This window comes from Taudactylus pleione, unplaced genomic scaffold, assembly GCF_031769625.1.
Source record: "Taudactylus pleione unplaced genomic scaffold, aTauple2 ptg000702l, whole genome shotgun sequence".
NCBI classification, from domain to species: domain Eukaryota; kingdom Metazoa; phylum Chordata; class Amphibia; order Anura; family Myobatrachidae; genus Taudactylus; species Taudactylus pleione.
Window position 1 is genome coordinate 741,881 of NW_028285104.1, and position 14,529 is coordinate 756,409.

Here is a 14,529-nt window from a genome sequence, read left to right on the forward strand (position 1 = left end):
AAGGCAGGCCACTTGTCGTGCCCTAGCAATTATTATTATTATTAATAACATTTATTAATAATAATTGTCCTACTCTGAGTCGACTTCAATGCCATGCTGGTTCAATACATCACAGGCAATTTTGGCCTCAGATTCCATGTATCAGGTAGAAAGTGGCGACCCTATATCAGAGTGTGGGGCTCATTTGTGCCCAGAAGGAAAAACAGAAAACAGACAACACAAAGGCATACTTGCCTTCTCTCTTGGGAGACTCCCAAAAATCGGGTGGTAACCCCAGCCACCTAGAAGAGTCTGCAAGTCTCCTGCCTGGCCACCACCTCCCCCAGCCAGCATCCACATTCCCCCCCGCAGCTACCCACTTATACAATACAAGTGAGCGATGCAGGGGGAGCCGATGAAGCAATTCACACTGTCAAGTCATCATGGCCCCTCCCACTGCTGCACATTACCATTAATCTCGACATTGTTCTACTACACAGAGTTACGATGACGCGATCACGCAGTCATGCTCCCACTCCACCCCAAAATGTGTGTCACGCCCCCCAGCTGTGCTGACCTAGCTGCCTCCTCCCAGCGGGGCAGCCCTAAAGATTCTCACCAGGGTTAGTCTTGGTCCGCTCGAGCTCGCACAATCCCTGTTAGAAGACAACGCTGCCGTGCAGGGCCTTATCATATCTGCAGATTTTATCATAACAAATAGCATACTTACAGTACTAAATACAGTGTCATTCCTCCTATTAGATAGAACTATAGATAGCTCTGAATAGGGAAACAAATAATGGCCATGCAGTTTTTAGTTTCCAGTTGCTTGGTCTGTGCATTTTTTTTTTTTTTTTTTAGGGGGTTGAGTACAGAATGCAGACAGTCAGAATACCTACAGTGGCACCCAGACAGATTTCATCAAGTATTTAAACCCCCCCCCATCCCACAGCCTAACCCCAAGTCTCCCCCTAACCCAGCAAGATTCCGCTGTTGGTATTGTGACAGTTGGCAACCTGACTACAATCACTTTTTCGTTACTACAGGGCTATAGATAAATAGCCAGAGATAGTGGGAATTTTGTACGTGCAAGTCTTTTTTGTTTTTGGGACACACACACTTATTGCCTGTTGATAGACAATGTTCATTGGGTTTCTACTCGGAATTATTGGTCTGCATTTATGGACATATTGAATGTCTTAGGTAAAGTTCAGTTCACTAGGCAGATTAACTCCCATGAACAGATGTGTTAAATAGTTACTATATTAATATCTATTCAGGACTATGTAATCCAGCTTGCTGTTAGGTGTATGTTTATTCTATTCATACCAGTCTGCTACAAATATCAATTACATGCAATATATATATATATTTTTTTTTTAGGGGGAGGCCTCTGCCACCCCTCCACTATAGATAGGAACGTTGTTCTTTTGTTTGCTGCTGTTGAGAAAGGAATCGTGAAACCTCTAGTGGTTTATCAATAAGAAAAAAGTTCCCTTTGGCAGATGTTTTACCTGGTATAAAGTACACTCTTGATTTTGACATGAGAGAATGGCATAAACCTGCGATACATTTTGCAGGCACACTGCCCACTTCCGCAAACTAGATTACGCTGGTATGTTTTTATTGATCATTCGTTCAGTCCAATTGATTAAACGAATGCTAGCCCCTGGCAGAGCGGATATCCACATGTCAAATCCCACTGCATACTTTATTGTACTAATTTAACCACTACATTTTATTAACTTGTAATAAATATGTATTGATTTCATGACAGTGGACTGACTTATAACTGGTAAAAACCTGCAAAGAACTTTATTCCCTTGATACATTAATTTACCTAGTCATACCTACTCTGTCTGATATGCTAAATTAATTTATAGAATCAATATGCACAATGTTTTTATGGGGTATTTAATTATGCTGCAACATGCAGACAATCCAGTTAGTCAAACGGGACTTAAAAAGGACAGTCTGGCAGTATTACATTAAAAAACACCACTCCTGATTGGCTGAACAACATGTCAGGTGACACACAAGGCACATCTGTTTGCTTAAAAGGGATCCATACACTGGTTTGCAGTTGGTATGTCGACCGTAGGCTTCCCCGCCTGTGTAATCCTGACAGGGGACTAATGATAGGCGTCGAAATCCCGACGCCGATTATACTGACGCCGAGAGCCCGACATACCGAACGAAGGAAAGCCGGGCGGCGGGGTCGGACAGCTGCAGGGGATGGTGGGGAGACATCAGTTTAGGCTGCGGAGATCGGGGAAGGAGTTAGGCATCCCTAAAGGAAGGTTTAGGGTGGGGATTAGGGTTAGTTTGATACTTACGATCAGCATTTTCACTCGTACCGGTCTTCTAGCGTCAGAATTTTAACCGCCAGGCATAGGTCCGGCAATCATCCATACAACAGCAATCAAAAAAAATCAGATTGTGATTTTTAACCAGTTTAAACATTCGCCAATCTGCGCTCATACATTAGATATTTTTCAGAGTTTTGCAGATCATTGTAAGTAAAGACAGAACTGTCAATCTTGAAAGTCCCATCATGTTATTAGTAACGGTCTGCAAATCGGCTGATAGTTACCCTACATTAAGGATCTACAGCCCAGATTGGTCTGTGAAATCCAACATTTTGTACAACCCAATTCCAATCAGTGTCTGATTCTGTGATCCCCATACATTGCAGATTTTTTACACAATCACATGCAAAACAGACTTGTACCAATTGATTGCTGATGGATGGTGCCTAAACATCGCTCTAGTTATAGCTCCGCATTCAGGTATTGTGATCTTCCTCCTTATTACTGCCACCGGCCAGACTCAACATTCTCTGGTGATCAGGCATATGCAGCTTCAATGCTACACTTAAAGGGTGAGGGTTATCCCGCTCTATTATAAGCTACTATATCCTGCATTGCATATGCATTTGGCTAGCAGAAGGTAGTGCTACAGGTGGTCATAAATCCCACCTCAGAAACCACATTTACTGCAGTATCTTACATAGTTATACAGTACCTTACCCATAAGTTCATGGACCTTGGAGGCAAGATGTCTTATTTTTAATTGCATGCGTACATTTCAGTTATATGTCATTTGTATAATTGTTACAGGCCAACAGCACTTCCTAGTATTATAAGTTTTTGAGAGTCTCAGCTGTAAATGTGTAGACACACACACACACACACACACACACACACACACACACACGTCAGGCTGTCCAGTTAACTTTTGAAACCCCTGCTAGCCCTTTTGTCAATTAATTTTTATGCAAACACTTCAAAATATCTTTATTTATAAAATGCCAATTACAAGTATTTGGAACAATAAAAAGTTAAACATATGCTGTTTATGTATTCATTTAAGCATGTGCACAAGAGCTCATATGAAAGTAGCTTGTAGTTGAGAACATTGTCCTAAATAAAGTTCCTGGAGATTTATGAAACATCAGAGTCAACTTCTATTTGTAGAAAAGAGTTTAATGCAGCTCACAACCAGAACGTCCACGTGCAGCTGCTCGGTCTGGGCCCTCACTTGGACCTCTGCCTCATCTTTCTTCGCTTGCGCTTCAGCCTAAGTTAAAGACAAATCATGAGAAAAGCTGACAAACATTGATGGACAGTGACTACACTGAGACCTTTGATAAACTATTGCCTTCTCAAGTGTATTTCTGTACTGGCATTTGGAAAGAGTTTAATACACGTTAAGGAAATAAAGCTTAAGGCATGCGTTTGATAATAGCTTGCAAGTAAGTTCAATTGTATGTGCAAAAAATTATAAATGTATATATGGGCTTGGTACAGAATCCCAGCAGTCAGGATACAGACAGTAGCATCCCAACAGTCAGAGTCCTAATGCATGCATGTATCTTAATCCCCCCCCTAAATTAGGCCCCACATTTAGTCATTAATTCCCTTATCTTAAGTCACCCTAGCAGAGAACCTACACATGCACCCACCCCATTTCTGTGCAGTTCTATAAAGTCTCTTAAGAAATATTTCTCACAAGGACCACAGAACAGGGCCCCCTGCAACTGGGAATAAGGTTAGTTCTGGAACACTAGAGAAAAGTTTCAATCAACCAGCAAAATCAGGGTTACAATATGGCTGTGTTCTCACATACCTCCGCATTCTCTTCTTACGCCACTGTAAAAGAAAATAAATAAATATTACTTCATTTGAAACAGAAGTGTTAACACAAGACACTCCCTACCTAGTGTTCAAGAAAAACTAGCCCCCAAAGCCAGCCAGTGTCCTGTAACATAGCACACTAAAATGTTAATGCTAACAACCAGTTTGGTTAAGTTATTTCTTTCCTTATAGTAGTGTCTGATTTACACTAATTTGAGTCCTTTCAACTCATAAGGCTGAACCTAGACTCTTTGGAACATGCAAGGGACAATTTAGAGCATGAAATGTTAGGGTAGCTTTCTGAACAACCAAGCATAAAAGCTTGTGTGGACAATATAAAGGAGGACTTGGGAGCAACAAAATCTATTGTTATCCACTAAAAGTGTAAATTATGCATGGAGTGGACTGTTCAGACAGCCTGACCCCAACACATGGTGGGCATAACAAAGCAAAGCACTTTCAGAAATTTGCTACTGGTGGCTTATAGAGCATACACTATCTGACAAACAGTCACTGCATTAAAATGAATGGAATCGCCCAAATCTGACTGCAAACACATCAGATGTCAGATATCGTTATCTGACCATCGGGAAGGCGGATTGTTCAGACATGTCAGATTTTCCTTCAGATATTAAGGATTTTTTAAGTTAAGATCTTAAGAAAAATATGACCGTGTGTATGCACCATTACAGGTTGTTGCACTAGTTCTAGGGTTCAATGTAATTATGGTTGCACTGACACATTAAGTACAAATGGCTGTCGCAGACCAGCACATTGTGACCACCAACATTACTTAATGCACCACATACATCCATAGAAAAACACTGATATTGGGCTACCATAATATACCTCACAATGCAGTAGCGTATAACAGAATTGTCTCTACAGGGGTCAATGAATTCCATGCAATGCAAGATAGCAGGGTCAAGTGAATTAGCCATGAGTCCCATTATCTGCGGTTGCAAAATCACAGAAATGCCCACCATAGCACACCAACTCACCCCCATCACAAGAACAAATGGAATGGATATTTGTACACTATGCAGCCCTATGAAAAAAAATAAAAAAAAACACAAGGTAAAGCTGGCCACACACATTGCGATATTTTACCCGATCTGGCCGATTCCGACACATTGGAACGACAGAGCGTGTAAAATATGGCCAAATTGAGTAAATCGTGAGTCCCCACTCATGATCACGATGAGTGTCCCCCGCTGGTCGCACATCGCATCTTCAGATCTGCCGTGCAGTAGGGTAGAGCTGACAATCTAGGACCCGATGCACTGTGAAAGTCTGAATGCAGACGAGATGGTTTGAACACCAAATCATGTTGAGATCGTGTGCTGAGCTGCCGGGGAGAGTTTCAAGGGAAATCGCACACATCAGCTCATCTTGAGCACATCGCTGTGTCTGGCCAGCATCAGTGATACCACAAATGCAGAATATGAGCTCACTCACTATACAGAGCAAGCCAGCTTATACCTAATTGGACCAAACCTTGCACTTGTTACTGAAAAATAAAACATGATGCATTTAATAAAGCTTTAATGAAACAGATCCCTGTTGCTAACCAAGAGCAGCAACAGCCAGACACTGCAGCAGCCAACAAGTGTTCACCAAGATCAGCACCAGCGAGCTAGGGGCGGGACTATCCTATGCGCTGCTGCTAATTGGCTAACCAGAGTGTGTCACTCTGTCAGCCACCACCCGCAGCAGCATGCACGCAGCAGTAGCCGCCCAGTGTTTTATACTCTCTGAAGTTGTAACCGAATATAAAAATAAGGAGATGGCCTGCTGGCAGCCGAAAGCAGTGACATCACCACATAGTTTAAAAAATAAAAAACCCTTTGGAAAAGTAGAGAATAATAAAAAAACAAGGGAGAAATCTAGCGATGGTGATGAAACCTTGTATCCTAAACATTGCAGGGTTTAACATCGAAACCATCTGGTTGATGTATCCGATAAAGCATCAAATGATACCCATCCCCATCACACAGTAGCCCAACATCGTACACTGTCCTGCCTATAACCGGTCGGTGCAAGGCAAGACGCACGATGTAGGGGGCCGCTGTTAGCATTCACACGACATAACCTGCATTACATTTAATTAAAACACCTTCATAAATACCCTGTCTGACAAGACATGCTGGGATTTGTAGCACCACCAGCAGCTGTAACGCTATGAAAAGACCGTCGGCGCGGCCTCAGGCAACGCAGCCCGACAGCAGCGGAGCTGCCACTACGGCCGCCATACTATATACAACTGCGCGACAAGAGAGGCCTAGTGCTACGGCCCCTGGTGTGTACAAGGGTGGAGGATGCTCAGTTATTACCTTGGCTCTCATGTTAGCGGCACACGCTCGATCAGACTGTAGCGCGGTGACCGCAAATCACTATCACAGGCCCACCCGCAGCGCAGCCAGTAATCACCACCCGCCCCGCACCAACTGTTTATATGCTAGCTTCACTCACATGACGGCTTTCCCTCCCCTCCAATGTGATTGGTTAACGCGACACACGCCTTCGCTGTCTGATTGGCTGTATTCCGCTTCTACGGGTTCTCTATGTAGTCAAACTCGTTTCTATGTCACAAAATACTGTACATCTAAATATGATTTGTGATTAAATATAATTACTTTGTATCGTTGGCTTACACAGTACACAGCACGGAGAGAGCGCAGGTTATTCCCAGAGGCACCGAGTTACTGCGTATTAGGGGCGGTGCAGGAGTGTCACTCGGTTGTCAGTGAGACCAGCAACATGGCGGCCACCTTGGTGTTTGTGAGGAGAAGACACTGCCCAGGCCTGTCAGCCGTACTACAGCATCGGTGGGTAGAATAACCTGATAGACATCAGTCATGGTAGAGGGTGTAGAGCTCCTATTGTGGCTGAGTGACTACTCCCATTATCCCATATGTCTTCCTCCTTCTCCTCTAGTCCTCATAGCCCTAGCCTGCTGTATGCCATAACGTTACAGGACTTTCTATGATATTGTAATATTTACCTTTATTTCCTTCAGTTAAAAAAAAGACTATATTTACACTTCCATAGTGCACATTGGCTGTAATGGTGCTCTACCTGCACCGTAACACAAGATTCAACACCATTAAATTGTTTTGGCCGCCTGTAGCTCTAAAGCAGTGGTCGCCAACCTGTAGCTCACGGTCTTCATTTTGGTATCTCACCTAGCTGCAGTACTGCCGAGTCAACTAGGAGGAAGTGACCTCTGACGTGTGCTCCCCCGTGGCATCGACGCCATGAATGGTGCCACAGGGAAGCACATTAGGTGATTGCCGCCACCTCTACAGCAATCGCCTGACGTGCTTCCCCATGGTTCCACCCACGGCGTCTATGCTACAGTGGAGCGAGTGACCCCTGCCAAGTCCTGACGGAAAATCACACAGCAGCCATATTTTGCTCCTCTACTGCATGTACCTCCTGGGAGCCGGTAATTAACAGTGGAATGTTCCTGTGCTTAAATTTTATTTACAAACTACAACAATATCACTGTAATAATTAAATGCATTGTTATTTTCTATGAAACAATTTTTTTTTTTCATTTTCATTAAATTACCTTCAATTGTTCACTTATTAGCCAGATTTTTTTTTTCTACAATTTTAGTAGCTCTTCGGGAGGTTTCATTTTTCTAAAGTAGCTCACACGTTGGAGACCACTGCTCTAAAGTGACCAGAGGTGCAAGCAAAAAGCTGCCTACTGGGCTTTGGGGTTGGGCGCAAGTGTCGTTTGCACCTTAACTGCAGCTCACTTAGGGGAGATGTACTAAGCTTAGGAGAATGATAAAGTGGAGAGAGATAAAGTGCCAACCAATCAACTCCTAACTGTCATTTTTCAAACACAGCCTGTAACATGACAGTTAGGAGCTGAGTGGCTGGTAGTTTATCAGTTTCCAATTTATTACTTTCCAGAGTTTAGTACAGCTTATCACGGCTAATCCTGTGTATTTGGGCGTGAGAATGTGGCCGTAACAACCAGCACAGGGCGAAAAATTTAATAACTCCCGTCACTTTAGACGGGAGCTACGGGCGCCCAAAACAATTGAATTGCCCCCATAGGGCCTAAATTTAATTAACCAGGGGGTCTGTTAATGCAGGTTACCGCATGTCAAAAACTCACGGCTGCAACTTTATTCATTTAGAATTTTGTGTTAACTTATTGTTGGTCTCAATGGGAGTTAGGGGCCCATTTATCAATAATCTTATACTCAATGCAATCTGGGCCCGATGAAAAACAGGTAAAAAAATGTTTGGTAAAAAACTTAACAGTCCAGGTTTTAAGAATAGCCATACTTGAGCACAGGTGTCTTAATTAGTACCTCAGTTATTTTGATTTAACCATCTGTGCTCAAGCATGGATATCACTATAACTTGGACTGTTATACCTCTTTTCCACCAAAAACCCAGGTCCGACCTGGGTTTTTGGACATGGTTCCAACCCTGGTCAGACCCATTTACACTGCACCTTCGATCTGGGTTACTCCCAGGTTAGCCCTGTTCACTCGGAACTCAGGTCTGCCCTGCTAAACCTGTGAGGTCATAAAAAGTGGGAGGTGAATGCTCCACAACCACCAATCAGCTCATTTTAGGCATGACCCAGGTCAGATAACCCGGGTTGCACCATTTACACTGCACCATTACCCGGGTCCATCCTGGGTCCAACCCTGGTAGCTACCTGGGTTGGATTGCTGGGTCACTTGACCTGGGTTATTTTTCAGGGACCCTTTTAAACTGAGCTGTGACCCGGGTAGACCCAGCAAAAACCCAGGTGTAAAAGGGGTATAAGTGTGCCTTGAGGACCGTGGTTGGGAAACACTACTCCAGTGGTTCTCAAACTCGGTCCTCAGGACCCCACACAGTTCACATTTTGCAGGTCACCAAGCAGAAGCACAGGTGTATTCATTACTCCTGACATTTTAAAAGCTCTACTGGTGGATCTAATTATTTCAATTGTGATTCTGTGGGGAAACCTGGAAAACATGCACTGTTTGGGGTCCTGAGGACCGAGTTTGAGAACCTGTGCGCTACTCTAATGCACTACTACAGCACATCCTGTCTGTGACCCATGTCACCTGCATACCCTCCGACAATGTCCCTTCCACCTGGAACAAAATGCTGCTCTCAAACTATGTAGCAATAGTCTGGGATTAATTAATTGATGAGAAGGATTTGATGTTTTATTTATTTATTATTATTTATTACTAGTTACTTATACAGCAGACACATTCTGCAGTGATTTACAGAGAAAATTTATCCATTCACATCAGTCCCTAATCAAGTGGAGTTTACAATCTATCAAACTTGTGGAAACTCACCAAGCACAGGGACAATACATAAAGTAAACATTCAACAGAGAGTATGGGGTATATTTACTATAGTGACGGTTTTCAGAAGTGGAGATGCTGACAATAGCAACCAATCAGATTTTACTTAACATTTATCTAGCACCTTCTAGAAGATAATAGCTAGAATCTGATTGCTATGGGTAACATCTCCACTTCTAAAATCCCGTACTTTAGTAAATATACACCTATGTTCCTACTATTGCACATCTTTTATTTATTTCTTGATAACTGTGCAGTTAAACATTAAAAATATTTTGAACTTATGCTATTAGTTTATGTTATTAGTGTGTTTTATGTTTTTATGTGATGTGTGGAAAGATTACAGTAGTTCATACAAGTAAATTGATCCACGGTTAAGGTATTATATACAGGCCTGGATTAATAATGGGGCGGGTGGAGCTGTAGCTCCAGGCCCCTAATAAAAATAGGCCCACAGGAGACTGACAGCATTGACAGAAAAAAAAATCCTGTCACAAGCTGCCAGTGCCAGCTGCTGTCCTCCTAGGCCCCGCCCATACAAAGCCTGCATGGCCTGCCACCACCCATCCAACCAGGAGAACATCTCTGTTCTCAGTCCCTGGCACATTACAAATGGCGGCGCAGTGAAAGGCTTCACAAGCCCTCCCTGCGCCATGTGACATCACACAAGTTCCGCCCCCGGACCTCACCAGTGTCCTAACTACCGTAGTCTGGCCCATCCTCCTACCGCTGATGCTGCTGCAGTGAGGCTGTACGTGCATAGTGAGCCAAGCACAGGTAGGACTGTTCAAGCATTCCATAGGAGGTGAAGCGCACCGTGGCACTGACCGATTCTGCAGGACCGACGATAGTGCCTGGACTGCCTGCAGTCCGCTTCCTGTAATAACCACCTCTTCTGATCAGGCTGTACTGAGTACTCTATTCTTCCCCCTGCGCAGTGCTGTGCAAATTGAACCAAAGGAACTTTTTTCTCTTCATGTTCTTCTCATCACAGGGATGTTTTAATTTAAACAGGTGCACTTCACCCAGCATGAGAAGTTTACCCCTGTTAGCCAGCCATTTGTAGAGACTGAGCCAGTAGAGGAGGAGTCCAGCAGCTCTTCACAGCACACAGGGCACTATAGTGTCATTGGTATATAGGGGCATTACAAACTGTGGGACCATATGGGGCACTACAGTGTAGGGTTGGGGCATATCTATGTAAAGTAGTACACCTGTATGGGGGCATGTGGGACATTACTGTGGGGGCATATCTATGTGGCACTATACTACGATGCCCATATGTGTTATTACTGCGAGGGTAAATTGTAGACTGGGCATAATGTTAGTATAAAATGATTTCTGTTAATAAAACTATTATAAATGTAGTTGAATGAGGGGGGCTCCAAAAATGTATGCAGAGTGCTAGTAAACATTGGGCCGACACTGACCGGGAGGTGCTGCACTGCCTGGCCCACATATTACTGAGAATTCTAATCTCGCTGGTGATGCCAGGTTTGCTTGGGGTACAAAACATACCATATTGTTGTTAATAAATCTCCAAAGTTTTTTTTTTTTTTAAATCATGATGGGATCATCTGCTACAGGAGGTTTCACTTTGAACTGTTTGTTCTCATTGTCATTATTTAACAATCTAGGCCTGTTCATTACTTAAACTTTATCTCCTTAAACAATCCCTTTGATGTATATTATGTACAATGACACAATATGTGTCATTGTACATAATAAATTAAAATATTTAAAACTGTTGTGATAATTTTATGTCTTTCACATATTTTAAGATAGCTTAATACAGATCATTTCTATTTGGTGCTGCTGCTCTGGATGGATGGTGGCACTTGATGGGTTGGAACTGGCTGAAGGCTTCATTTGTTTTAGTATTTCCATTTCAGAATGGGTGTACATTCCACCTGTTGTAGTTAACGGATTCACCTTACACAAAACATCTACCATGGGAATCCATAAAACATCCAGCTTTCTTGGGTATTACAAAGATGGTGATCGACCAGCTGGATGGAGGAATGTCACTTTCACTTCACCAATGTTTTCATCTTTCTCCAGAATAAATGCAAGCCACCATTTGTCGTCATTGACAGCAGTTACATACCCACTGATGTCAGCAAGTTTGAACTTTCCTTGGGATGTTGTTACTGTCCCAATTAATTTTGTGAGAAGAAAAACATCCTCACAAAGATTTTTTGTTGTGCATGGAATTTCTGGCTCCCAGGAATTGTACTGTGTTTTTGAAGTAATTATCCAGAAATATTGCTGTCTCAATATGTTCTGCTTATTTTGAGAAAGTAAAATACATTCCTGTAATTTTATCCTCTGCCCAGTAAAAGAAACTGTTGTGGTGTAATGCTGGGTACACATTACATGATGAGCGTACCCGGCCGTCCCACGATGCGACGACCGACATACTGTATTGTGAGGTTGTATGACACCGCACGATCTGGTGAACGACCGCACGATATATATCGTTCACCAGCCGCATCGACAACCATGGGGTCGTTCATCAAATTGACAGATTGAGCAGCATGATGACTCGATCTGTCGATGTGATAAACAACCCCGCAAGAGCACGCATGGTCGCTCATAGTGGGTTTACACTAGCCAATGTGGAAGATATGTCGGCTCGATCCTCCGGTTTGGGTGACATATCGTCTAGTCTGTACCCACTTTAAGAATCTGATGGACGTTACATCCAACCAGAGCAGCAGCACCACCAAATGTTAATGATCTGTAATAAGCTTTTTTAAAATATGTGGAAGACATAAAATGATCACAAAACTTTTAAATATTTTAGTATTAACATACTGTGCCATTATACATAATATACTGTACATCAAAGGGATTGTTTAAGGAGATAAATTAGAATTAATGAACAGGTCTAGATAGTACTCATATTCATAATTAAACAAACAGTCCAAACTGAAAGTTCTTGTGGCAGATGCTCCCATCATGATCCCAAAATAAAAAATTGTAACAATTTTTGAGATTATTTTTTTATAAGTTTTAAAAGCTTGGCTTTTGGGGGATAAAAAAAAAAAATCTAAATTTTGATTTTGAAATCATTTAATTATTATTGGAACATACTGCTTTATGTATCATATGAAAGCCCATAAAAGAGATTTAAAATGAGATCTTGCCGCTTCTATGGAGTATATTACTGCCCTCCTCCATGATAAAATTACAAAATTCCATGAAATTCGGACCCCTTGGTACTTTCTTTATCATAGAACCCTTCCAGGTCTGACCTGAATATTAATGTGTGTACACACCTGAACGACTGGCAATCGTGTCGATGTTCAGGGTGATTTTCCTTCACCCTGGATATCGCATGATTGCTGGTACACACTGAGCAATTTAATGAACGACCGAACGATTACTTGTTCCGTCCTTCATCAATATGTATGGCGCCACATGCGATATTGTGTGATTGGCCGTGCAGCATGGCCAATCACACGATTAAGCAAGCAACCAAGGGATATGCCCGATTTGTCGTTCCGATTTGGCCAATTCGGCCAAATCGGGACAATATCGTGCAAGTGTGTAGCCGGCCTTATTCTAGAGTCTTAGTACTGTTCGTTATTTCTAAAAATTCTATTAAGTTTAGCTATATTCTTTGTGCCTACTTTTCCCCCAAACAATCCAGTTTTTTCTTATTTTATATCCATTGTTGTATTTACTAGATGATGTTACTAGGAGATGTTGTCTAACACATCTTGATTTAAAAAAAGAAAAGAAAACGTGGTAGTTTGATGTCATCCATTAATGGTTATTTGTACCGTTATGTACTTTTGTCTGTGGCCCTGTACTGTCTGATGTTAAAATACTCTCTTTGCTGTATGTACTTTTTATTTATTGGTAATTTACCCTTATAAAGAGTTTTTTGTTTGTTTTTCAAAAAGAGATCTTACCCAACTCTCCATCTCAATTAGGTGAGCTGCAAATGAAATTCAAATAAATGTTAATAGCAAATATTTAATTTAAAAATTGCAGCTTAAAAGGCATATAACTTCAAAACCAGTGTACTTATCAGCCTAAGATTGGGGGTTTTTCTTTGCACCCATGGCAGCATTTATCATACCAAATGTAATTGAAATTAGAGATTGTAAGGTAGAATTTTTTCGAATATTGTGTTGTTTTGGTGTGGAATGACCTACTTTCAGTGGCATGTCCTTTGAACCCTTTAGGTGCATTGTTATTGCAAAGCACATTTCTGGGCACATGTCCTGCAGTAGCAATATTATCAAAAAAATGTAAACCCACAAGGTAGGAAACATAATAGAAACACTCCCAGTGTCCCTTTTCTCTCATAATAAATTAAACAATGAAGCTTAAGCAAGTAGTCTTTTATAAGAAAAAGGAGAAGGTACACAATAATGAAGAGGGGTCCTGTGACATTTTTTTACTCTCTTCTGATAAAACACTTCCAATAAAAAATCTGCAGTCCCGCGAAGATGAAGATTGTTTTATTTTGTTTTTGTTTTTTTAGGACATTTGGGACATGCAGCTATGTGTACTTGGCTCACAGGTGGTTATTTCCACAATCAGTTCTTTGCACATTCTCACTTTGGTAAATTACCTTTTTGGGGTAATTGGTTATAAACTCTGAAGGTCTTATAGCATGTAAAGTTACTGTTTTTTTAAGTTTTTGCATTATAGAGTATTTTTGATCTAGATGAATAGATCTAAGGTTTCACCAAATTGTTTTCAGTTATCAAGAATCACATATGAGAAATATTACTAACTCATGTAAATCTTATTAAATGCTGAGTGATTAGTAACTATGGCTTGTTGTACTTCACTCCTTACAGGAAATGGACGTTTGGTCCCATATCACTAAGATATGCATCAGAAGCAGGTATGCAACGTATGCAATGCTCAAGCTCTATGAGATCAATACATATAGATTTATGCTGTGTGTTATCACCTGGTTGTTTGATATAGTGCCATATGATCCCAACCATAACAATTCACATTTTGGAAAGTGTAGCTTGATATTCTAGACCTGCATAAAGTTATCAATTCAGAATAAATGATAAAGTTGGACTGGGGGCCTATTTATTCAT

At 41.6% G+C, this 14,529-nt stretch overlaps 1 protein-coding gene and 1 long non-coding RNA gene across 2 annotated transcripts in view; one reads left to right on the forward strand and one right to left on the reverse strand.

Moving 5' to 3' along the window:
• Positions 1-3,258: 3,258 nt before the first annotated feature.
• On the reverse strand, positions 3,259-6,594 carry LOC148477676 (uncharacterized). Its single transcript, XR_015872488.1, has 3 exons — positions 6,449-6,594; positions 4,108-4,130; positions 3,259-3,558 (listed from the first exon to the last, which is right to left on the reverse strand). It is a non-coding gene; the product is annotated as an uncharacterized LOC148477676 (long non-coding RNA).
• Positions 6,595-6,683: 89 nt separating this feature from the next.
• MCCC1 (methylcrotonyl-CoA carboxylase subunit 1) overlaps positions 6,684-14,529 on the forward strand; it is a 79,367-nt gene continuing 71,521 nt past the window's right edge. Inside the window, exons 1-2 of the mRNA XM_088456368.1 lie at positions 6,684-6,943; positions 14,275-14,321. Of these exons, the coding sequence (XP_088312494.1) occupies positions 6,876-6,943; positions 14,275-14,321 (115 nt within the window). The 5' untranslated portion in view covers positions 6,684-6,875. The remainder of the gene's footprint in view (positions 6,944-14,274; positions 14,322-14,529) is intronic.